This window comes from Branchiostoma lanceolatum, chromosome 15 (genome assembly GCF_035083965.1).
Source record: "Branchiostoma lanceolatum isolate klBraLanc5 chromosome 15, klBraLanc5.hap2, whole genome shotgun sequence".
In the NCBI taxonomy this organism is placed as follows: Eukaryota; Metazoa; Chordata; class Leptocardii; order Amphioxiformes; family Branchiostomatidae; genus Branchiostoma; species Branchiostoma lanceolatum.
The window spans coordinates 12239214-12266245 of NC_089736.1; the positions used below are offsets into that span (position 1 = coordinate 12239214).

At 42.7% G+C, this 27032-nt stretch overlaps 1 protein-coding gene across 1 annotated transcript; it reads right to left on the bottom strand.

Moving 5' to 3' along the window:
* Positions 1-6568: 6568 nt before the first annotated feature.
* On the bottom strand, positions 6569-25936 carry LOC136420771 (procollagen C-endopeptidase enhancer 2-like). Its single transcript, XM_066407867.1, has 7 exons — positions 25809-25936; positions 19153-19205; positions 11731-11976; positions 10543-10683; positions 9559-9807; positions 8942-9061; positions 6569-7944 (listed from the first exon to the last, which is right to left on the bottom strand). The coding sequence occupies exons 1-7, from the start codon at positions 25814-25816 to the stop codon at positions 7778-7780; spliced, it is 984 nt and encodes a 327-aa protein (XP_066263964.1). The 5' UTR covers positions 25817-25936; the 3' UTR covers positions 6569-7777.
* Between the last annotated feature and the right edge of the window lie 1096 nt (positions 25937-27032).

Below are 27032 nucleotides of genomic sequence, written 5' to 3' on the forward strand. Positions count from 1 at the left end.
GGAATCCGAGGTAAGATACCGGATGCATTTGTCATGACGTATACATTTTATGTACCATTACTGGGCTTCTCTTCAAAGTGCGCCAAGAAGGTTATATTTTCGCCAGCGTTCGTGTGTGTGTCCGTCCTTCCGTCTGTTAATACGATAACTCGCGAATACCTGGATGGATTGTCTTCATATTTGGTAGTTGGGTAGGTCTTTGTGAGGCTTTGGGCCCCCTGGCGGCTTGCTATGGTACTGCAGTGGAACTGCCTGTTTTGATATCTCGTGTTCTGGACATGCTATGGTCATGATTTTTAAGTGGTAGATAGACCTTGTTCTTCTGTGTTCTTGAATTATGCGTCATTTTGTGTATTGTAGTGTAGTTACCGCTCGAATGTTGTGGTATGCCGTCTAGAGAGATGAAAAAGACTGTCAACTTATGCCAAATCCATAATCATATCCAGTTGCTTGAGTAACTGATATTTGGCGTATCTTATTACCTGGATGTCTAACCTTCATCGAGTGTCAAGTTATATTGAACATGTCAGGTTGGGTAAAGGTGCCTACAGTCATATGTCGGAAATTTAGATATACAAAATGTGCTAGTTACGAGTTAGCCCTAAAACTATTCATGACACTGTGAATGAAAAAGGCAATTTGTATGTCATATATCATAAGCCAATAATTATCACTAAATACTCCGCATCCGGCACTTTGTTTACATACTGTACCGCCCCATTTTGTGCTGGAGTTTAGCGAATGACGTCAATGTCTTGTTAGTCCTAGACTGGTCCCAGTCTCTTGGGGTCGGCTTTAAGGGGTGTTTTACCGGGCCCAGTCTGCTTTATTGAACCGTTTCTGATAGCCTTTCTACTTCGGTTGCCACCCTACTTCCGCTGCCACCCTAATTCCGCTGCCACCCTACTTTCGCCGAGCCGATCTAATCCAAGGCCGTAAACCAACACCCCGAGCGGGCTAAGCCGTCTGGACGGGCGGGGGTCACTCCCAGTGCCGTAGAGATATCGGGGAGCCACCGAGGGTATGGTTTCCAGGCTATGTTAGTCCATGACAAATACAGTTTTGGGCCAGTGAAATATTGCCGAATGTTTGTCACTTTCCAGCCAACATGCCCATTATCTGGCGCCGTGTAGATCTCTGTAGAAGATGTGGGGTACGTGTACACACTGGCGCAGTGCCCTGGGCAAGTGGCAAGGTCAAGTTCACTAGTTTATGTACATGATAAGACCAGTAGGGAGCCTTGAAGTGACGCCACCTTCTTGGCGTTGGTAAAGTCATGACCTTGAAGACACCAGCAGGCTTTTAATAGCTAGGATTTTTAAAGACAGGGCGTCCAAAAATTGAGGGGGAGGGGGGCATTGGGCTCTATGGATTGAGAATTACATGGAAGCTTTGCATGTCGATCAGTTTACATGCTGTTCCAGTGTCTAGTATGAGGAACAAACAACAATTTCAGTGTGTGAAGGGAACACGTTATCATGCACATGTGTACGCAATTACCAGGGAAACAGGGTGTCCCTATACACTGTACATATAACAACAACGACAAAAATATTGCATCAAGTAGTGTCGAAACGAGTTGGCGGGAGGACTAGTCGACAATAGTAGGGCCAGTGCCTGCTCAGAGAGATCACCTCGGAGTGACATAACAGTTGAATTATACTGTTACCAGACGCAAGGAGACGCGTCAAAAATGAGTGTGCCAACTTGCGCCGCCTGGCGTCGAAGGTATCAACCCGACAGCTCGAGAAAAGTAAAGAATTACTAGTACTCCAAGGCAAAAGGTCTCAGGGCTTCTAATTTCTTTGTTTTCTTAATATAGGGCGTCCAGGAGATGACCTGACGCCATGCTAGCAAATAGCCTGGACGTCAGAAATCCTTCCTCTCATACAAAAGCTTTAGACTATAATAGAACCGGTTGGAGGTACGGACTCTTCAAAAATTTACAAATATTTTCTGTCACCCGTCACTCACTCATTCCCCCCCTCCCTCCTTCTATGAGGGTCTGCATGGGGGTCTTGACAATGCTTTACCCTGAATTAAGAAGAAACCCCTACGTAAAATACGCTAAAATCAAGGAAGGTAAGTACGCAAAATTTGGTCCCCTTCCTACGAATTATGTTAATAGGACAAATCTCCTTACGAATTACGGGAAATAACGAAAAAGAGCATGCAGACATAGAACCTCTGCTATAGCCCATACACCTCATACCCGTGCCAGTCCCCAAATGTAGTTCATCAGACTGACCACACAAAACGCACACTTGGGCGTTAAAAGAGCCTTTGTCCTGCCGGTCAGGGACCTTGCCTTGAACCGGATGAGAAGCAAGTAAGAATCTCAAAGGGATAATCCATGATCTAAGCTTACTACGTAAACATGGTGTAGTCAAAATCGCAACGAGCTCAAACTAATCGTGATGTTTTAAACTTCTTGAAAGCATGAATCTGGTTTGTAAAAACAAAGGTTTCAAGTCTTTAAGAGTGACCTAAAGAACGTTCTAGACAACGTAAGGAACCCGATACACCTGTGTGTACGTTCTGTCTCACACGAGGACCCGCGAGAGGTCATAGGTTAAACACACGACCCGTTGAGAGGACTCAATGTCAGGTGTATTCTTACGTGTCTATTCAAGTCACGCTTTTGTGAGGCTCTTGTTGTGATAGCTTTAGCGCACTTGTAGGGGATTTTCTACCATTACAGCAAGCCTTAAGTACATTAGTGAACGTTAAACCCAGGATTTTGGCGCGTCACGCGACACAGAAGTCTTCAAGTACTAGTGTTTCGCTGGTGACCTTGACTTTCACCGGCTTGAGTGAAATAACAACAATGCAACTTACAACTGTTCAAATTTGCTAAGTTAGTTTAGGACTACATGTCCTAATGCAGACACCACTGTACAGTATTATGTTGGTATAGTGTCGTTGTGTATATGACAGTATCTGGTGGTATGGTATGGTATGGTAAGGTATGATGTGCATATATTGGTTGTGCTGTCATGTTGTGGTAACATATCTCTTTGTGCCGCGGTACTTGGATCCGGCTTTAACCGTTACCAAATGGGAGCATTGACCGACATGCTAGGTCGCTGAACTCTGGCGTTGACTAAAACGGTCGAACCTCAGACTGAGGACGAAGCATGAAACTTTTTCGTTAACGTTAGCTGGTAATGCAGTGTAACTTCGCTACGGCTGGTGTATTTAGACAAGCAAACCGGGTCACTCTTCTCGATAAGTGTGTTTGGTTCTTTTACGTGTATATCGCAGAAATCTGCGATAAGTTGACACAAGAAAGAACATTCGTAGGTGTCCAACATATATTGTGCTGTCTCTAAAAAATATGACATCCATCGCAGCATTGTTTTATTGCGCTCGAATGGCTTTTCACAAGTTAAATACCCAAGAAGAATGGTTGAACATGCTGCTGATAAATTTGAAAGGTAAGATATACTAATACCATATCTACTCCAGCCCTGAACCGGGATGAGGGGGGGATACTGAGTTAACCATATTTGAGGCCGTATTGTTCTTGCCCTAGCGCCACCTACCGGCGAGAAGGCAGCTCCAGTCACTACAGTTATGAGAAAGGTAACCGACAGGCAAAAGTCACATGGTTGTGTACAAAGGAACTCCAGCGTTCAAACACCTCTTAGTGGTCAAAAGAGAAGAGTACTTTGGAATAATCGATACTCGCATGGCCGACAGGATGTCTGGGAAACTGACTGTGGCGGATTATCAAGCCCCCCCCCCCCTCTCACTTGACCCGCGGCACGCTGGCGGCGTCGCTGCGTCCTTAACTGGATTTGTGTTACCCCGTAATGGGAAGATCATACAAAACGTACAAGTATGACCAAAAAGACAACAAAACACAAAAAGCTGAAAAAATTAGTTTTTTGTCGATGAAATCCGTTGAGTGCTTTGTCAATTCGATCGGCCGCAGCGACGCCGCCAGCGTGCCGCGGGTCCAGTGAGAGGGGGGGGGGGTAGATACGGGTGGCAGGGGTGTCTGAGTATTAAAGCATAGAAATTCATTTTCAGGAATAAGTGCACTGGCGTACATAACCTAAGAAGTTAGGTGCACAGAAAGAAGTTTGGAATCCCGGCTGCCACTGAGCCTGGAAAACGTTACGTTTTTCCACCCCAGCATCTGCTTGGAGACTATAACGCTAGGGCATTGTCCTGTCAAATCTCTCTGGCGCAAATCCAAGGCTACGACTTTAGCGGAATTCCTGTTACGGTAAGGATCAACCGCAGGAATTCACAACATCCTGCTATACAAGAATGGCCAATGACACATATATCCGCAACAACCTTGGCATAAACCCAAGATGCTCATGCATTTGTCCATACAACATTCACAAAATGGCCAAGGATCCATGGCTTTGTTTAGGTTAGACTATGTATGGTAGGCAGGAGCATTGACCGAACACAAAAGGCTCATGTTTATGTCCATACAACATTCACAAAAATAAGCAACATTGACCGAGAAGTTGGATACCAGCAAAATAAAACGGGATAGGAGAGGGCAGTAGCCTTTTGACCTCCAAGCAGATGTAGGGGGAAGCGAACAGTTAAAAGGCACAATACTAGAAAAGAGAACGGTATGTTTTAAAAACATATGTAAAACGATGAGCTTGTGAATAACCCGCATCCTTACATCTGCTTGGTAGATTGTAGCCAATCTCAACAATCGCTTATGGTAATGAGTATTACACTTCACTGACTCATGTTCTTTGTCCTGTATTTTCATACTGTTTTTAGATATTTGTACATATGCAAACAAACAATAAGAACAATAAACAATAACGTTGGCAAATCATAATTATGATACGGTTTTCAAATACTGGTGATTATTATCAGTCCACGACCATATCCTAACTTCTTTATTCCAATATAAGGCCCTTCCCTCCCCACATTGAATACTTGAAATAGATCTACCGAGCATTTAATTGTCTTGTATAGTAGTGACTTTGCATACACTCAGACACTTCTCGTAGATCTTTTGTCACCCTACACAAAGAAAGACAAGGATAAACTGGAGAGGGTGCAGAACCAAGCTGCCAGGTTCTGCACGAACAACTATGACAGGGGTGCTAGTGTCACTAAAATGAAAACAGATCTACAGTGGAAGTCACTTGAAGACAGAAGAAAAATATCCAGGCTTTGCATGATGTACAAAATGACTAATAAACTTGTGGATGTACCGACTGATAATTATCTAATACCAGCCCAGAAAAGGACAAGAAATAGTCATGCCTTTAAGTACCAGAGTTATAAACCAAGGATTGATGTGTTAAAAAATTCGTATTTCCCGAGAACCATAGTAGAATGGAACTCGTTGTCATCAGATGCTGTAGGAACACCTTCACTAAATAGCTTTAAAGAACGATTGCAGTCAGATGTGCAAAAGCTAGGTGTGACAGGCCGTTCAGTGTAATATAACCAGCTGCTGCCGCGCCGCGTGCCTGCAAAGCTGGTGTGTTACGCTGAAGGGCGGTTATACCGTCTATACAGATACAGATACCCTAGAGACAGCTTCTAAACTAACGAACCCAAAAAACACCCCTCCCAATGAAATGGTATGGCTACCCGGTGACGTCACAAAATCAAGATGGCGGCCACCTCACATGTCAACGGATCCAATAAAGGTTTTGCTACGCAAACCTGTAACAAGACCGTAAGACTTTTGTCCACAAAAATACAAACGCTATCCCCCTCCCCCTACTGGAATGATAAAAATAGAACAGTCCATATCTACAGGGAAGGCTCAGTGATACTGTGACGTCATTGAGGTGACACGGGTCGTGAACGTGCACTGCCACTATGTACCCTTGTCTGTCAGCGTTACGCCCTGCCCGTATTTGTGTTGCCTGGCCTCAAGTTTTCACAGTGGGAGAGTACATGCGTCATTGGCCACGCTTTTGACATTGTCCCCATTCTCTCAGAACAGGCGGTGCCATAACTATGTTAGCTTTACACTTCATGGTGCGTGTGTGAAACAATAGTTACATGGTGCTATTGCAAATAAGCTGTACAAACGTTTAAGGACTTCCTGCCCTCCTATTGAAAATGGCTTTGTTCGGAAGGATCATAATACACCTGTTAATGCCACTTGACTGGGTGTTACTAGAAGTCAAGGTTACGAGGGAGCCTTGTCAAGTTATGTGGCATTCCAATTTTAGTCTTTACCAGACTAACTACGCCGGCCATAGGGAGACACCCTCCTTTATCGGCGCTGAAACCCGCTCGGGAAATGTTCGGCGAACCCTCCCAGTGTCAGCCCTGATCTTTTGAACGGATTTGGCTTCTGGGGTCGTCACTGACAGTTGCTCATGAATAATCAATGAGCTAGCCTTATTTGGCACAAACAGTCGTCAGTTGCTCATGACCGTATCACTTGCAGAAGATTTGACCTCAAACTTTGAAGCTACGCTGCAGTACGCAAGTACCTAAAAGATCCATCAAAGGTTTCTCGAGTTATGCTCTTGACATACATACAGTCCCCATCCAACAGCTGGTGTAACCGATAATATAACCTTCTCGGTGAAGGTAAAAAGGAAGAAACAGCCAGCCATGTAACACAACGTTTTATCACGAGTTTTAACATTTTCCTCTACAAATCCATTCTTTCAAAGGATATTACAACAACAATAACAACAACAACATTAACAATTTAGAGGTACGCAACTTTTAGAATTTACATCAGCATAGGCTCCATGCAGGTATTTCACACAGTACAGCTCAATTAAAGGCAAAATCACAGTCTTTATGAAGCAACTAAAGACATTGGTTACAGCTCTGCCCAAATCGCTAGAGGCGTCATTGTCCGCACTACGCTCAAGCACTCCAAGCGGACTTTACAGGAAATGCAGGAAAAGATTACTACTTCCATGACTCTTCTTTATGACGTTTGCAATGTTACAGGGATGAAATTAGAAATGATAGTACATGAAACATTTTAAGTCTTGGCACAGCAAAATAATATACAGCTCTCATAATCTCTCATTCGAAACAAGCGTAACGATAATTTCCTAACTCTGTACAATACGACTTGTGTGTTATAAGATTACAACACAATCCTACTGTGCTGTGTACTTAAATCCGGAATTAGATCCAGAGGTTCAGGTTTAGGTCCGGAATTAGATCCAGAGGTTCAGGTTCAGGTCCGGAATTAGACCCAGAGATTCAGGTTCAGGTCCGGAATTAGATCCAGAGGTGCAGGTTCAGGTCCGGAATTAGATCCAGAGGTTCAGGTTCAGGTCCGGAATTAGACCCAGAGATTCAGGTCCGGAATTAGATCCAGAGGTTCAGGTCCGGTCCGGACTTATGAGTCCGGACTTATAAGTCGGGACCTGAACCCATGGCATATGTTTGAAAAAACTTTTTTTCCTGTTACATGTAAAATTGCATATTGGCATATATTTTACATGCAATTTGAAAACTATATATGCGAAATTATATACACTCAGTAGGAAACACACAAAAAAGCAATGTTTTCATATTTTTTCATTGCAAATTTCACGATCTAAGAAAGGTTTAAGATTGCAAAAAGGAGAGTATAAGCGAGAGATTTTTTTTCAAGTCCGGACTTGTTTCCAAATGTTTAGGTTTTTTAGGACTTGAACCTAAACGTTAGGTCCAGTCCGGATAGGGTTTAGGTACGCAGCACTAATAAGACATCTGAGCTTTTGTTGTTAAAATATCCCATTATTTTTTACAAGCAAAACAACAAAATTACGGAGAAGGTGACGCTAAAACTACACGTTTGTGTGGAGTACTGTCATCGCGTGATGAGGAAAGAATTTGCGATGACGAGGAGAAAGGATGTAACAACGACGGCGGCCGTAACATGAAGACGGTTTGAAGCGCCAACTGGTAAAACAGTATTGCCAGGCTCCCTTAGGGGATCGGTTGTACGGACCGCTGGCGCAATAGTCGTCGGCAAATCTGTAAAAAAAAGTTAAGAGTTAAGTATTTGTGCTACATATACTTAAGGTTTGCTAAGTTAGTTAGCGATTACGGGGTCTTTTTATAAATATGAATTGGTAGTGAATTTGTCTTTTTATTTGAGTTGAATGTGCGATAGTTGTTTGCCGATTTGTTAGAAATTGAGAGAACGTTAGGGACCCCAAAAAACATCCCTCCCCAAAAAATGGTATGGCGACCCTGTGACGTCACAAATTCAAGATGGCGGCCGCCACACATGCCAATGGATCCAACAAAGGTTTTGCTACGCAAACCTGTAAAAATGTACAAATGAACACGTTGTCAAATGTGTATGAGAACGAATCCTCTCAAAGTTACAGAAAGGAAAATAGAATAAAACTTTTGTTTTCAAATATAATGATTTCTAATTGGTTTATGTCATCTGATGGCGTCAATGTTTGGCTAATAACCCAGAGTTCATAGGTTCCAATCCCATGAATGTTGTGCCCTAATGAAAGTCACTTTACAAGATGGCACACCGCCCAAGTGTAAAAATGGGTACCCGAATTCGGTTGGGGAGGTAAAAGGCCCTCCCTTCTAATTCCGTGCCCTACACAAAGTGGAAAAAACCCCACTACCCATACGGCATTGAAAAGGGATGAGATGCATTCCCAAACGCAAAGTATTTACATATGTACAATCACAGGAGATGACATCACTATGCAGTCCCAAACTATGTGAACCAGTCAGAATTGCCTTGAAGAAGGTGACAGATGGTCACCGAAACGTCGGTGGAATAGACCTCTTGGTTGTGTAAAAAGAGTTTTTTTATTCAGTGACTTACCAACTTGATGAAACTATTCACGGATGTGAGAACGAATCCTCTCAAGGTTACAGAATATGCAAAAGTGCAAATAGAATAAACTTCTCTTTCTTCAAATTATGATTTCTAATTGGTCAATGACAAAAGTATAGTAAAGCTTTCATCAAGGTTGAATAATATAAACGCGATCCATACCGACTGAACGGTACGTGGCAAAGAAGCCCTTATAGTTGACGAAGTCGTCCGACACGAACTTGACAAACATTCGGTTGGAGTAAGCTCTCACTCTGGGTGCCTCCCATCCGCAGTAAACTCCTGTGCGAGACCAAATCAAAAACGTTTTAGGGGATCCGTCGATGAAGGTTAGACATCCAGGTAATATATGAGATATGCAAGGTAACAGTTACTCAAGCAACTGGATAAAATTCGGAAACGGTCAGACGTTTCAGTCGTTTTATTAAAGGCAACCAAAGCAATTTTAGGGCCCAAAGAATAGGAACAAAAAAAATGCAGAAACATTCACTAACATTGTTTAGTACATTTGCGTAATAACTTCATACTTTGAGCATTTTAAAACAGCGCAAAATCATGCTGTTCGATGATCCCCTTAGTTTCACGAGCCTACAAAAACTCCGGCCACGATTTTCAGTGAGTTCTCACATCACAGCGACGTAATGTTTTTGCATAAAGGACGTTGCTATGCATTGTAATAATGTTGTTTGAATGAACTAAACATGCATAAAATTAAGAAGGAAATGACTGAATAAATTGACTTTCAAAATCGGATAAATAAACAAACAATCAAAGCTTACCCAGGCGTTTTCTGTTGACTCCGATCCCCTCGTACACGGACAGATAATCGTTGGTTTCGTTCACACACGTGGCTTCAACGCCCCCCACTAAGAAGTTCAGCACGGTGAGCTCCACGTGTTTGTTGCCGGCTACGGTGATCTCCCACTCGCACTGAGCTCCGCTGCTGTAGTCGGCAGGGTAGTTGATGGAAGCGATGGAACCACTCGGAGCCGAGAGTTGCCGAAGGTTGTTGCATCCCGAATCAGGGCCTACGAACAAATTTTGTTCAACATTATCATAAATGTGAAAGAAGGGATTAAAAATGATAACACTGCTAAATACAGTATCATTGCAAAGAAAAAGCTGAATATAGTCTATTGGTCAGTTTATTGGTCAGAAATTACCCGCACAATGGCAGCTAGTGCTAAATTGCTGCAGGGTTTACAATCACATAATACACAACAGATACATATTTGCACCACACTTGCACTTTATGGAACTGTTGCTGGGGTCTGGGCAGCTGCCATTCGGCAGTCCCGTTGACGTTGTGCCCTTGGGAAAGACACTTTGCACGACTTTCCCCACTATACTCAGGTGAAAATGAGTACCTAGCTTCAGTTAGGGACGTCCCTCGGATAGGACGTTAAATGGAGTTCCCGTGTTTGTGGGAAGCCACACCTCAAGCACGCTAAAGAACCCAACACACTTATCGAAAAGAGGTCCTTCCCGGTGTGTGTGGATCATATAAATATGTCCGGATAAGCAGCTTGTACTCTTCAGTACAAACCTGATCTGTTATGCCTTGATTAGCCTCCGTTGCAGGCTCTGAACCGGCTTTTTGGGGGGCTAAATAATACACTTTTTGCAGTGTATTATTTAGCCCCCCAAAAAGCCGGTTCAGAGCCTGCAACGGAGGCTATGCCTTGATGCGGTTTACCGGGTATGCAATACAAACAAAAATGCAAACAAACTGAACCAATAATAATGAATTATGATGTACCCACCAGAACTCAGCGAAACCGACGAAAACGTTGCCAAGAAGCCCTTATGTCCGTTGTTAGCATGGCCGGTGGTGATAAACTTGACCGTCATGGTGTTCCCGCTGCCGATGACTATCGGAGGGAGGACGTTACCGCAGTACGTCCCTACAACAACACAACACAAGGACTTGCCGTCAACAGTTGCAAGTTGCAACATTGTCATTTGTAATGCACTGCCCACCACCCCCCCAACCCCAGACAAACAACATTTAGTTACTGTTTTACTGTACTAAAACAACAGTAACTGATTGTACTATTGGCATAAAAATTTGTCTTGAATTAATCTTCTCTTAAAGACTATTTCAAGACATCCTAAATTGTCTTTACCTCAATAACATATCTATTCCGAGTTTTGGTATAAAACCTGGTGTTCTCAGTCCTATCGTTAGACACTGACGAAAGACAGCGGATGCTGTCTGAAACGTCTGACTGTTTCAAAACTTTGTCCAGTTGCTTGAGTAATTATTTTTGGCGTATCTTACTACCTGGATGTCTAACTTTCATCAACGTATTGTCATTTGTATATCATCTGTATGATGGACTTCGAACGAAAGTCGGGCGTGTTGCCCGCAATATCTAGCCTCTACCAGGCCCCGCGGATTGCTGCAAAAAATTGTAGAAATTGGCCAAATAGAGTGAATAGTATGCTAAGATAGTCGGCTACGGAGAGAGGGTTCAATATACTGTAAATGCAGAAATGTTCGCGGTGGTTTTATGTTCGCGGTTTCACCGTGAACTTAAAACCGCCGCCAACAGTATTGTCCAATACTGTAGCAGTTTGTGACTATAGCGCTGCCGCAAACTTAAAACCACCGCAAACACTCCATCATCGCGAAATAAAAACCACGCGAACTTTAATACATTTACAGTACCATCCAGAGGTCGTAAACAGTAACTCCTATAGCCAACTAACTTCTCTGGCATGTTATCCGTCTATTTGTCGTCTATAGCACATCTCCAAGAGATTGAAATTCAGGGATATGGCAGTACATGATAGTATTATCAAGGTGTGCTAGGAAAAGATACATATGGGTTTGGATATGGATAACTTGACACTAGATTACTGATAACTGCAACAAAAAGAACTGCCATGGAAACTACTAACAGTCGCCTGCGCTGCAGCCGACCAATGATGATGAACTTGACACTTACCTAACTTTGTCCCGGATGCAGGGGTGCCCTCGTAGATCTCCAGGTAGTGCCGGACGCAGGTGCCCGGGGTGGTGATGTGGGAAGGGTAAGGGTCGATGTCGATCTCCTGAAACCTCAGTTGTACGGCGACAGAGGTGCCAAAGACAGACAGCGTCCACAGACAGTCCTCGTTGGTCTGGTACGGCTGCGGGTAGTCCAGGCTGTTGAAGGATGTGCTGCCGTACGTCGAGATCGGTCCCCCACACGCTGTGTACGGGCAAAGTATATTGTGATAACCAGAAAGGTAACGACACCTAGCGGTTTGTGACGGAAGTACCACGGACTGCATTTTTAGCGCGTCACGTGAGTGGTAATTCTTCATTCTCAAACTCAGTTTATGTTTCTTTTTAACTTCCTTTGTTATAAAAGAAAATCATACACATTCATTTCAAAGAATTCCGCAGGGTGTGTGTGTGTGTGTGTGTGTGTGTGTGTGTGTGTGTGTGTGTGTGTGTGTGTGTGAGTGTGTGTGTGTGTGTGCATGTGCGTGCGTGCGCACGGTATACTATGTGGGAAGTGGCGAGAGCATATTTCAACGTTGAGATTTGCAGACGTCTGGACCGTTCCAGCGTCTTCTTAGAATTAGAATAAGAACAATGTCGTATATCATTAATTCAGCACCGACGCTTGTGAGCTGGCATTTCCATGGCACTCGCGGAATGAAAAACCGACAATCGGGGCCCGAGGTAGCCTGGAAACCATATCATCGGAGGCTCCCCGATATCTCTACGGCGCTGGGAGTGATCCCCGCCCGCCCAGACAGCTTAGTCCGCTCGGGGTGTGTTTATGGCCTTTAATTGGATTAGATTAGGTCGCTACCCACGGTGGCGGCAGAACTCTCTATGGCAGCTAAAATAGAAAGGCTGCGAAATTCTACATGGCAGCTAAGTAGACAGGCTGACAGAAACGAATCGAATAAAGTAGACTGGGCCCGGTAAAACACCCCTAAGCCGACCCCTAGTAGCCTGGATGCCAGACCCCCAAACTCTAAAATATCTTTTGGGGGTCTGGTTAACCCCTAGAGACTGGGACCAGGCTAGGCCCGAGGGAGCGGCGACGTACAGGAGTGCCAATTATTCCAGAAAAAGAGACTTCCCGTTATCTTCACAGATCGTAATATGTATGGAACGTTAGGAACTGACACAGGCACGCGGTTTATCCGAAGAATCTTAAACATATCTGTTTCAGTTTAAATGTTAACTGATAGTGACGGTCGTTATCGCAGTGTTATCTTAACTTGTGTTATCCTTAGTTTTTCAAATGCCACAAGCCGTTTTCTATTAACTCTATCTCACAAAGCTCTTGTGTCTTGTCATGGAAATAACGTCTACCCACCATGGCTGTCTAGGGTTTGAGCTAGCCTCCATAGCAGGCTCTAACCGGCCTTTTTGGGGGGCTAAATAACTTTTTGAAGCCAGCCCGTAACCATCAGCCACAGGTCGGTGGAGAAATAATAGAAATTCGGCAAATATACAGATAACATGCCAGAGGAGTTAGCTGGCCGGGGAGTACAGTTTGCTATCCGTGGGGCCTGGTAGAGGCTAAGCATGCAGACCCTGATCTTAGTTGGTGCAAGAAAATGGCTACTTCTCTAAAACATGCGTTTTGGCAAGCTTCACGGGTGGCTCAAGTTCGGTAGCTATCTCCTGCTAGACAGGTGCCAACTTACCACGTGCTGTAACTGTCAACACGTTTCCTATATAAACCTGTACGGCACGTTTCTACACTATACATAGCAAAGGCTAGGGACCCTGTGGCCTCCTTTGGTCAAGTCTGTTTAGAAAATGGTTTCCAATTCAATGTATGTATCTTATAGCAGCGGTGCCATCCTTACTAGTGTTTGTTATTTTAGGGGGAGTAAGGGGGTCTTGACTACCCTTCTCCAGTCTCCAACTAGACATGTTTAGCTGTCCAGTGGACGGAAGTTTTTGGACATTGCAATACTGTTAAGTTTATTTTGAAGCCTGTTTTTGTTCCTTGTTTTGTACATAATCTTATGGACGTCTATTCAGCTACTCCCTCCCCAATTCGTATAGCGAGGCGACCAAATTTTGCGCAATTGATTTTTTGCGTAATACGTCGGAGTTTCTTCTGAATTCAGCCACAAAGCGTTGTCGGGATCTCCATTCAGACCCTATAGGGGAGACTGAAGAGTTAACGCCTGCACCTAGACCCCACAATGAGAGATCAAGTAAAAAACAGGGTTTAAACCATTGAAAATTCTTCTTTGGTGGGATTTTTGTGAAATCTGGGCAGTATAGGAGTGGCTGTGGTAGGACAGACTCTGTATTTGCTGAATTAGTTAAAATAAATGGCCTGTCTCTACCTTGTGGGTTTTGGCACCCCCCTGATATAGTGGGATGGTCTTCAACTGGGTGTCTGAAGCCTGTAGGACCTATCCAAGGGCTCTGATTGGGGGGGGGGGGGATTTATCTGGAGAATAGCCGTATAGAATTTGTCAGGAATGACTCTGATGACAGTTGACATAACTGGTTAGTATTAGAGGGTACGTGTTTGTAGTCTCCCCTAGGGATACATCCGTTACTGGTATTTATTGTAACTGTTTAGTCTCCCATATAGGATGAGCTTTCCGTGCATAGATGAGGTCTCTTTTCAAAGTGACAAAATGTCAAAGTGATAAACGACATTTTACAAACATGAAAGTCTACATTCACAAACTTGCTGTCTCCATCAGCATCTCCCGCCTTGATCTACAACGGATCGTCCCTGCCTTTGCGCATGCAGTCTTTCGTTAAGATTAAGAGTTTTATTTGTGTTTGACAAACAGCAGAACCACACAAGGAGACGACCAACATGTGCTGAAAGACTCTTGCTTGCCCTTTGGTCAGTCTCGAAGATAGGTGCGCGATAGGCAGGGCCTCCGCGAACGGTATTTTAGGCACAGTGAGTGATGCGTTCCAAAATGTGCACAATTCCAAATCCAAACCATGTCACTTGGCACATTCAGGAATACGGCTGCATTTCAAAATGTGCACCGCTAAAATGATGGGTGCCAAAGTGTACATCATTAAAAGACCATGTCACTTGGCACACGGGGCATGGAATGGCACATTCAGGAATACAGCTGCATTTCAAAATGTGCACTACTAGAATGGTGACCATTAAAAGTTGGTGTGGCACACGATGGAATAGCAAATTCAGGAATACAGCCGCATTGCAAGATGTGCACCTTTGTTTTAATTTTCTTCTTTGTGAGGCACCGTCGGGCAATAAAAACTCCTTCTGCCAGTTGGATACCGTCTTTGTAACCGTTGGGTTTGCTTGGAGACTATAAAAAGACGTCCAAAACAAGACAGGGCCTACCCTCTGCTTGGAGAATAGCTGTGGCATGCGATGGAATGATATGTTTTGGTATACATGTGTACAGTGGTGAGCACACAACCGACAGTGATTGAGAGTTCCACAAGACAGTCCCAGACAAAGAAAAGGATACAACAACAGTTCAGTAGACCATTAGCCTGCCAAATCTTCATGAAAGAAACTCTTGACAGCAAACGTTGGTTTAATCTTTGTGGGAGGAAGGAAAGTCTACGAAAAGTTTCAATCGGCCTTTTGTCCCATTTGTTGACTCACTATCAGTAGCGAACAACAGTAGGTCAAAGGTAAAGCAAAGAAGTTAATGCCAACCGCACACAGAATGGCTGTATATATGCCAGGGAGACTTTGATAAAACTTTGCCCTTTTCTAACGCATGAAGGCGTGAAAGGTTTAATAGACTTGCTAACCTTGCTGAAATCGGGCGGGCAAAGCGCCAACGGTAAAAGGAAAGGAAAGGAAAGTGATCTCGAACCAGTTTAGCTCAAATGAACTCAATGAACAGATGAGCTAATCTTCCACTGGTCGTGACAGAGAAGACAGACGCTATATACAGTATTTACAGCTTCATTGTACGGGGAAATTCCCCTAGCTCTTTTCGACAAGCACAATGAACAGTGGACCACGAACGAAGGGCTGCGACCCTTTCCGGTAGCGCGCATGTCGGGTGAGCAACACAGCCGGGATCGAACCCAGGGCTTCTAGTTCCAGAGGCAGGATCGCTAACCACTGGACTAAGCACGCTACCACGGTAAACACACCTATACACAATGGCGCTGGAAAAATCATCGGTGTTCATGTCTAACACAGATGTGTGTTTAAAAAGGTTACCTGCAATCCTTTGCGGTTTGAACATGTCTATAGACACGTCACCGATCGAACATGTAAACAACATCTGATCAAGCAGGTAAACAAATTTGCATAAAGAGATACACACAAAAAAGGCGGTTAAAACAGGTGTGTGTGGTTTCAATTTACGGATCGGCTGTGTTGACTGTTCTGTGGTGGTTTCTTTAGATCTTATCAAAGTGTCTCGTTGAAAGTTCACAGAAGAAAGGACTTCGTTCAGAAGGATAAATGAAGACCAAAGACTCACAGAGGACCACTTATTCTCTGAACACAACCCTCGCACTTGTCTCGCTCACTTTGACGGTTGATTTGCATGCGCCGTTGTGTGACAGTCACCTAGTATCACCGGGGCTGAGTTTAGGAATCTTTTGGATGTCTCCGAGCATGCATTAATGTAGTCTAAGCTTCGAAGACATTGATAAGTTCAGCTTTAATAGGATACCTCCTTGACGACGTTATTCAGATGTTGATGTTTATCTATTTATTAATCTTTAGGGTGGTCCCTTCAGTTAACAATGTAACTGATTTCTAAGGGAGCCCTTTAACAGTTATAATAATAATCTGATTTAAGTTATGTACTTTTATTGTCTTTTGGTTGTTTTTCATTAACTTTCATTGCATTTCTTATTCAACGTTGACAACACATCTAACATTATCACTCGCAGGTTACATAAATCAGCCACTTTGAAAAACAGTGGCTGTATCTAGTGCTAGCCTCTTGAGTCACATGGCTATATATAGTACATTGAAATCAATTTAATCGATTGTTCTACAAATACCTTTCCAGGATGTTGCTGAGTCCCCCTCAGCGAGTGGGTCCAAACCTAAATCCCCAAATGGCATTGGCTTTGATTTTAGTTTTCGTGCCTCAATCCATCCCTTTAAAGGCAACCAAAGCAATTTTAGGGCCAAAAATATGGAAATGCTGAAATCTTCATGGTAGTGATATTTACTAACACTATTCAGCACATTTGCGTAATAACTTCATACTTTGAGCATTTTAAAACCACGCAAAAAGTGCCGTACGTTAATGCCCTTAGTTTCGCGAGCCTACAAAAAACCCAGCGACGATTTTCAGTGAGTTCTCACATCACAACGACGTCGTATTTTTGTATGATGGACGTCGCTACACATTGTTCGAACTAATCATGTGTAGAAATGACTAGATAAGTTGACTTTCAAAATCCCAATTTTCTGGCCCTAATATTGCTTGGGTTTCCTTTAAATCTGATTTAACGCTTTATTCTATTCATAAATCACAAAAAAAACTCTCATTAGCACGTGGGGAGGTCGGATTAGGAGCATGCATAATTGCGTTACTCGGGATTTTGTGAAGAATTTGCGCGCGGGGTATTGTTATGGTCGACCGCCCACTGGGCCTTTTGCAGGCGTCACAAAGATGGCGACCCACCGTGACCTCTGACCTTTTTGTTCGAATCAATGGTCAAGATTGGCGGGCAGTGGTCTTGTTTGTATGGTAATCCGATCTACTAGTCTTTTATCACGTACAAAAACATGAATATATTTCTCAGTAGTACGCAAACGAGCAGCTTACGAAAGCCTCTGTAGCGGTAAATCTTGTCAGAAATGTTTGAGGTAAATATTGTTTGAATTCTGTAAAATAACGTGACACTTAACACTAGCAAACTGGCAGTCGTCACATAGCAAATAAATATTGTGGATTCAATGGGTATGTTTTGGGTAGGAAGCACCATGACGTCACGTAAAGCGTGAATAATCACATTTCACGCATTTTTGTCGCCATGTGGGTCACTTGGGTAGGCAGCTTCAAAACATTTCTTTGCTGGAATTTTCAGACTTTTAAATCTTAAGTTTTATTAATTATCATTTAAAAGAGACCTTTACTCAAATACAGAATGTATTGATAAAAATTGTTTTAAAACTCAAGAAATAACAATAACTAAAAAAAGGATAAAGGAAACAACAAAGGATCTTCCTCAGTGAAAAATATCAATATTCATAGACGCCTTATGGCACAACCAGACATATTTCCCTCCACAGTATTGTCTATGAGAAATGCACAGATTGAAAATTCGCTTGTGATTACGCTAGAGGTCACTACAGGTCATTCTTCCCCATAGTTGTCCCCAGACATAAATTAATGCAGCAATATTTCACATCATCCCGACCACATCCAGAACAAAGCGTAGACCTAGAAAAATACCCCTAACGGTTTAAACAGATGTCAGTAGGAAATTTAACAAAAGCTTTGGAGATTTGAAAAATAGCGAGTACAAATAACAAATGTACGTACAGTGATTTGCGACGGCACTATGTTTGAAGCTCCATGATTTTATCTACCTTTTTTTTAATATCTTCAATAGACCAAGGATAACCTCCTTGAATAGACTATATAAGTTTTAGACGTATGTAGTGTCAACGTACACATGTGTGGAACACTTACAAGGGTTTAGCGACATTCACGCCTGTGTATTTTTCCCAGCAATTGAGAATCAGTAGACTGTATCATTACTCGCGAATCAGTTGTTACGATAGTACCTTTCTGGGCGACCAGCCAACTCGAAGTGCTAGGCATTTTTCTGGTGGCATACGTTCTCACCTTAAGGCGTAACTTGCTAAACTGTAACAAAATCACCCATCTGTTTACATCTAAATTTATGTAACTTGGGAAACTTCAAGGGGCCGTCATGTGGAGTTTGTAATCATTAAAGGGATTATAACCAATTATGCATGGCCTCGTTAACTCCTCAGCCAAGACCCCCAAGGTATCATTCATCCACTAACATGTAAACAAGCACCATAGCCATGTAGGCAAGCATTGAACCCAAACAACAAGACTCGTTTTAGGATGAAAATTTAGGGCCTTTACACCCCACCCCACACTGAAACAAACATCGCATGTGTATCATATATAGGGCAGCTTTGTCCATAGGCTGTCTACTTCTTGTTTTCTGAAACTTTCAGATATTTGTATCCAAAAAGGATACGACATGCTGTAAACAGTAACAGTCTGTGCTTGTAGACGGTACATAAATTTGTACAGCTTGAGTTTAGGGAGGGGAGTGTAGCTGTACCGTTGGCGTGTAGCTGGGGTCGCGAATGGTATGCAAGCCTCGCGGCAATGTGTGATACACTCAGCGACCTGGTAGTCGATCGCGTTTCAAGAACAGGAGCCAGAAGCATACATCTTAAAGACGCTATGAAACACACACTCACCTCCATATGCCGTTCTCAAGACTCCCAGGAGGACAAGACACGACAACATCGTCCTGTGAAGGAAGGAAAGCGAAGGGAACATCTTAGACAGCTATATGTCGACAACTCCACACCTAGTTGAGGCCTGCTCCCCCCTACTTGACCCAGGGAAGTGTTGGAAGTGATCTGCGTTGTGATTGGTTGACGGGTTGTTGAATGACCAACAAAGGGGACCGTTCATTTCAGTCGTGAGTCACTCCGTTTCAGGGGAGGGGTTGGTAGATTCTCTAAATCGCCATTGACAGTAAAATAATGGTGACTTTGCTATAGACACGTATTGATTTGTAACATGATCCGTGTACTCGTTTGAATTTGTAATTTGATGTTGTTTATGAAGACCATGTGATCAAGGACATTGTCATTGACGTGAGCAAAAGCACGTCCGCAAGGTGGAACCATACCAACCAGGGCAAAAGGTATAGAACACGAATATATATACAGACTGTACCATATTGTAAAAAGAAAACATTATTCAATGGGCGTTCTTTCCAAACGTGTATGAAAACTTTTGTGTAACGTTTTGACATGTTTAATGTATGATATGTTTTGGGACCAGGGGTTCATCTAAATCAGGAAAGAGGGGCGCTGCGCCCTCTTGTTTCAGCCCAGCTCCCCCTTGTCAAATTCAGATTTTAGCTTAATATGAGCATACTGTATTACAGCCTTCACTCAGCAATAGATTCATCCATAAATACATAGAATTCACTCCCTCGCATGTGTGTGCTCCCTCTTGTTTAATTTTTCTAGAAAAACCCCTGGGGACATTTACATATTTTCCCTCATATCTTTCTTCTAACTTTTAATTTCGTGAACTCTTTGTCAATTGAGGGAAGACGATTTTCCTCTACTGGAAACTGAATAACTTCAATAAGGAAAGGAAAAGCACAAAAATCTTATCACAGACGTTTCTTTATGAACAACATGTCCTGTGCTGTAACATAATTCAAGCTGTCTAAAGAGGCGCCGTTCATAATATATTCCTTGGTGCCCATGAATGGGACTCTTCTACCCCGCTAGCTGAAACCCTGGGAAATTTGGTACGCAAATTCCAAACTGGCGCCCACAGAGGAACGACCCACAAAAGTGCCCAATTTTCGGCTTCAACGCTTCGACGGGCTCTTCTCCATTCTCTTTCTCATCGCTAATAATCAGCGATTTTCTTTTATTGTAGTGCACAACAATAACTCAGAGATCGTGTGGTCGCGTATGCTGGCATTCAACTTATTGTGTTTTTGTTGTGCTGTATATGAAGGGTTTCAAATCCAAGGCCACTGCGCTACAAACGAGGGCTTTTTAAAGGCAACCTAAGCAATATTAGGGCGCTGAAAGTCATATATTCAAAATCAATTTTTTTCTGATTTCTGTCCATAGTAAGTTTAGATAACACTATACCATCACATATCGACCATCGTGGAGCAAAAATGTGATGTCGTTGTGTGGTGGTAACTCATTGAAAATCTGAGCACTTGGAGGCCAGCCATCATTTCAAATCTTCCGAACATGCACGATTCTGACCGATAAATCCCGAACGCATCCGAAGAAATGATCACGTGGTCATGGCTCAATGTGCTTGAGCATTGTGACGTCACGCGGCCGGAAGTTACCGAAAATTGTCGACAGGAAACCGTTACGGTTGGATTCTGGGCTGATTTTTGGGGGGACCCAATAAATAAAATACTCCTTTTGTGGCTTGCTTCTGTGCTATTTTTAAACGCCCAAAGTCTGAAATAATGATGCAGATGTGCTAGAATGGGGAAGCAAATGTCAGTTTCAACCTCATAAAACAGAATTGTTTTCCCCAGAATATTTCAAGTTTTACCCCCTGAAATCGCTTAGGGCACCTTTAATACAAGCGATGTAAAAGAGGACTTTCTTGTACCCCACCCCCTACCCGGGTATTTCTGAATCAGCCCTAACAGAAACCCGCTTTTTCTACAGTAGAAATGATTATTCATACGGTATTTCTGTACATGACCACATTTCCGTATTCGCCTCTTATGAATACAGCCTGGCATAGTCTTGCCCACGACATCATGACGTCATGTTTGCTCAAGGACGCCATTCCAGACCATATATGGGTCTTCCGTGGACTAGTTGAAGGTGACGCCGAGATTCAAATTTAAATCTTTAGACTTTAAAGTTTAGTCGTTGCGCACATGGTCTGATAAGTTACAGGTTTGCGTAGCAAAACCTTTGTTGGATCCGTTGGCATGTGAGGTGGCCGCCATCTTGAATTGTGACGTCACAGGGTCGCCATGCAATTTTATTGGGAGGGGTGTTTTTTTGGAGTCGCTAGCGTTCTCTCTATTTTCAACTGAAATCGGCACACAACTATCACACATTCAACTCAAATAAAAAGAAGAATTCAATACCAATTCATATTTACGAAAAGACCCCGTAATCGCTAAACTAACATAGCAAACCTGAAGTATATGTAGCACAACTTAACTCCAGTTATTAACTTGAAGTGAACTTTTCTCAGAGGGATGCCTGGTTAGAAGACACCAGAAATTATGTTGGTGAAATGGAAAGAAAAAAAAAAATCCCCCATTATGTGTATGGTGTATGTAAAGGGGGGGGGGGGGTATGAATATCACAAGTGAAATAGGTAATTTCCAAGCACATTTCATACGGGCAAGTCTAGGGAGGGAAATATGAATATCACAAGTAAGACTTTTATGGGAAAGTAACAATTATAGGTAATTTTCAAGCAGAATTGGAGTTCGGCTCTGTATTTTTTCCAATGCTTTTTGCTACAAGTCAGCCTTGATGTCAGACAGATAGAGATAGGGGGTCTGGCATCAGATACAAGTCTACCGCAGAGAACATGCCACAGTGTCATGCAAACATGGGAAAACAATCGCATGGAACTTGTGCCCTTATGACCCCCCTTTCCCACGATCCATTACCTAATCTGATCCTTTGTCACCACGCCGGTATGTCAAACTATAGGTGTGTTGACATTACGGTTCAAGGCCCCCTACCCCTTCCATTGTTCTACAGGTAAAACAATTCCTCGGTCAAAGGTCATTTCCTTCAACAAGATTTTTAAATGCGAAGGAAAAACAGTTCCATGACATACGATATGCAAGGTAAACTCGAAGGCAAATATAAAGTTAGTAAACAACACACCAAACATAGGTATAAAATCTGTGAATAAACTGCTGTTAGCTAATCTTTGAGTTGACGTTCAAAATGAATTATTTATAAGAATGCATCTACGAAATATGACATTTAGTTAAAATGACTTATTCCTGAATTAGATACACCCAAGTCGTGAGTTAGTGAACCTTCCCCGGATATTGACCTTGGAATCAGTCACCTTCGTCAGAGCGAAGGAATGTCCACATTTCCCTCGCGCCAAAACTTCCTCCGCGCTGTTCAAATTTGGACAGAAACTCAAAACACGACCAAAAGAAAACCACAACCCCCGTGGAGCTATTTTAGATTTAAGATTGCGCGCAATGAGGTTAAAAGTGTAAATGAACTCGCCCCGAAAATTATGTACTCCGTAGGCTGCTGAAAAAATGATAGAAATTGGCCAAATAGACAGATAACTTGCTTGAAGAGTTAGCTTAGTAAACTAGGTCGCAAACTGTACTCACTGGTCAGCTAACTCGTCTGGCATGTTATTGTAATATTTGACCCATTTCTATTACTTTTTCAGCGCCATGTGGAGCTTGAAAGTGGCTACGAAAATGTCTGCATTCTGAACTACCTAAAAGGCGAACTGGGTGTTACGTAGAGTGACGTATGTAGCTTTTCAAGTACTTACTGGACACATGCGAGCTTAATCGGTTTGTTTGTGTAAAGTGGACGGTGTTGACTACTGTATTTACACATGTCATGGAGCAATGGACGAGGAACCAGAACACTTTTTTCAAAAGGGGACGGTTCATTTCTTTGTAGTGCTAGTGGTAGATTATAGTCCCAATAAACAACTTCAGCAACGACTTCAAAAATAAGACGTAATTTGAAGATATAAGAATAAAACAGACATTGCTAATTCAGTTTAAACTTTTGTTTAGGGGGGGGGGGTAGTTAACTGCGCGTGTTTAGTGTCACCTTGTACTAGTGAGTGAGTCATACGAACACCTGATTCTATTTTGGTCGGTTGTATCACAGTAACGTTACATTCAGGAGTATCCTGTACGGAAATTCTTACAATGACACTAGGGCTTCCTTTCATTCTATGCAGAGACGTTCTACCAGAATCCACAGGTCGCTAGAAAGATCTGGAAAGAGTAGACAACACGCGACCTTGGTCGCAAGCTGTACTCCCGACCGACTGGCATGTTACCTGTCTACTTGGCCAATTTCTACCTCTTTCCAGCGACCTGTACTGGAGCAGCACACCCCGTAAACACACCCCGAGCGGACTAAGCTGTCTGGGCGGGCGGGGAGCACCGGGCCCAGCGCCGTAGAGATATCGGGGAGCGCCCCGGTGGTATGGTAGAGGCTAGCTTCACCAAGCTTCGCCCTAGCTGTCCCCCAGGAACATTAGTGTATTGTCCCTTATTTCTGACAGTGCCAGACTTACGCAAACAGGCAGTGTCCTCTACCCTGTATGTAGACACCTGGTTTTGCCTGATCAGACACCAACTGGAGCATTAAGGACAGCCCGTGAGTCATCAAACAAGCCTACCGCAAACATAACAACAACACTGCAGCAACAGACGCTTCGAGCGGATAACAGACCTGCCATAACCACCTGTTGTTGGAGTTTTCAGGTTTATTACAGATTTGCGTAGCAAAACCTTTGTTGGATCCGTTGGCATGTGTGGTGGCCGCCATCTTGAATTGTGACGTCACAGGGTCGCCATACGATTTTATATATATTGGGAGGGGTGTTTTTTGGGGTCGCTAGCGTTCTCTCTATTTTTAACAAATCGGCACACAACTATCACACATTCAACTCAAATAAAAATTCAATACCAATTCACGTCTATAAAAATATCCCGTAATCGCTAAACTAACATAGCAAACCTGAAGTATATGTAGCACAAATACTTCACTCTAGTATTTTGTATCAAACGCTTTCGGAAAGTCGTTTATACGATATAGAGCGTTATGCTTCGGTGTATATTTTCAGACATACAACCTACGACCCTTCATAGGTCGTATACGTCAATGAGTGAGAACTTGATATATCATAATAAAACAAAATAGTATCAATGTTCTTACGATTTTCTGCTCATCACAGAAGGAGGGCATTTTGGAAAAGGAATAACTTCTTCAACTGAATATAATGCACCAAACACTGGATCTATATACGTTGATGAAGGTTAGAGACATCCAGGTAGTAAGATACGCCAAAAATAGTTACTCAAGCAACTGGATACGATTTTGAGACTGGATCTATATATATTGCAAATCATTACAAAGATTTGCAATTGATTCTAAACTATGGTAACAAACACCCGAGCGGTGACCCGGAATGGACTATTTCAATGTCTTTAAGAACATTGGACAAGAAAAAGAACTAGTCTTGCAGTCAACGATGGCATGTGCTTCAAACGCGCAAATTATGAACGGTACTATGAAAGGGTTTACCGAAAAGCTTTTATGTCGAAAATCGTCGCGTTTTGAAATTACTTTTGTGATCTGCGTTACAGTAGAAGACTATGAATAGAGATGACCCCATATGGTTACTATTTATAGAATTTTCACGTCAAAACATACGACTCGTATATGAATATAACTGTATAGACTATTCTTTAGAAGGAAATTTTGCATCAACAATGTGCCAACGCGTTTCTGTCAACGGAATGAAAAATACTGAAATGTCCAAAATATCTTCCCCTACTAGAAAATCCGGATAACGTACCGGTACAGGTTAATAGGGTGACATAACATGAATAGACATTGTTACGCCATGGCGGTGTAGGTCACTCTATACAAAAGACTGTCCTATATATCCTGTACACAGTGTTTTTTCCAGACCTAAGCGTTACAAGGCACACATATGAAACGCTATAGCTACTTTCAGTTTGTTCTACGGCTTTTACGGTGTCAACATGGCGTATCTGTGTTCACTGACACCTGTTGCGTTGGTAAACAAGCCGTGCGAGGCTTAGAGCCTCTGACCAAATGACGCATGTGGTCGTCATGCACGTAAATATGTACATGTCGTCTGATTTTTACCTCAGAAAATATCGTCTGATTTTCACCTCAATACGGGGTGCGTAGTGACTATATGACATGAGCTACATAAATACATGGGGGTTTAAAGGGGCCCCTGACAGCTTTCTTTAAGTTTTAGGTAAGAAACCCCCTGCGCCATCTTATAATAGAAGCCCCTAGAAGCAATAGACTTTTCTGTTACGCCAGATCAACAATATGGCCGTCCCAAAACAGAACATGCGTTACTGAATTGATACCGGTAAACTGACATCTTTTTCATTGGTCTCGTCCTGAATAAAAGGATGCCCCAAAAAATCATATTTCAACTCCGTTTTTTGCCGTATGTTTGCTAACCGTCTCCTACTTTTAACACCTGAAAATACCACGTGAGGTACCGTTATACACGCAGCTTTCCGGTCTTAAACACCTTCTATCGCCGATAATGACTCGAAAGGACGATAACAAGGCGATAAACAGGTTATAACAACACCTACCTTATCATATTGAGGATGAACACCGGTAAATATGGGAGAATCCGAGCAAAAATGTGGTCCAAACAGGGCGAGAGACGTTGGTTGAGAGACCGGCACTTGTTCACATAGCGTCCCTTTGGTAATTTGAATACACCTTGATTTAGTCTACCTTTACTCATGTTTCTCCTGGGGACTATACCACATCTGAGTAGGGGGTAAGTATGCCAACTGATTATAATAATAAAATAATGCATATTGCTTTTGTTACGGTAATTTATGCAGAGCTTCATCTTTGAGACTTATATTATCAATCAACGAACATGAATTTATTCTCTACGCTGTATATTAACTATAAAACAGTAGTACTTTACAAGACACCCCTATTGTAATGGTATCACCGGCCTCCATGGCTTGCTCGGTAAACAACAATAACTCCTTTGACATGAAGCCGGCCTAAAAGGTAGTTCTCTTTGGCGGAGAATGTGAAATATGTACCTGATTATAGGTACAAATATTCCTTTCTCTTCCCTACATTAGACTAATACTCGGTTACTCATACTTTCTTGGTCAAAATTTGCGGACATAACGTTGTAAAACAATTCCAAAGCGTTTTAACCACATATAATTATGACTATATATCAATGCATAGATATCTATAATGTATTAAATGATATGTCACTAAGCCATTTAGATACACAAAACAGTATCGGACTTTATTTTAGATAGAATTAGTTCGCAAAAAATTACCGGTTCAAAGAAAAGTTATCATAGTATATGTGTTAATAGGTAGTTAAGATCATTCTTGGCCCCTCCATTTTACGTATTGCCGACGTTTTGTCCAATCTTTACCGTGACCTACAAGATATTCCCACGCCGCTGACTTTAAAGGGACGAAAAGAAAGGCCGCCGTGCCTTAGTTTCAATTGGATTATGGGTCAATCATGTATCTTATAATCACATGCATTGTTGGGGTAACGCGATGGAAAGGAAACTAACTCCAAACAGAAGTTGTTGGGGGCAATTGGGACTTTCTTATCATATGCCTCGGTTTTTGTTACTCTCCAAGCAGAGGAGTGGTCCGGCTGGTTTTTGACTTGTTCTAGGCGTTTTTGTCGGGCTATCGACCTTGTCTTGTTTTTTCATTATCTCACGAACCCACAGGTAACACGTCAAAAACCTCTCCAAGCAGAGGAGGGGTCCGACTGGTTTTTGACATGTTGTAGGCGTTTTTGTCGGGCTTTCGAG

Coding starts and splice junctions, on each gene's coding strand:
- LOC136420771 (XM_066407867.1), bottom strand. Junction 11,977..19,152: donor CTTGAGAACGGCATATGGAG/GTGAGTGTGTGT, acceptor GCCCGTACACAG/CGTGTGGGGGACCGATCTCG. Junction 9,062..9,558: donor AGTCAACAGAAAACGCCTGG/GTAAGCTTTGAT, acceptor GGTCTCGCACAG/GAGTTTACTGCGGATGGGAG.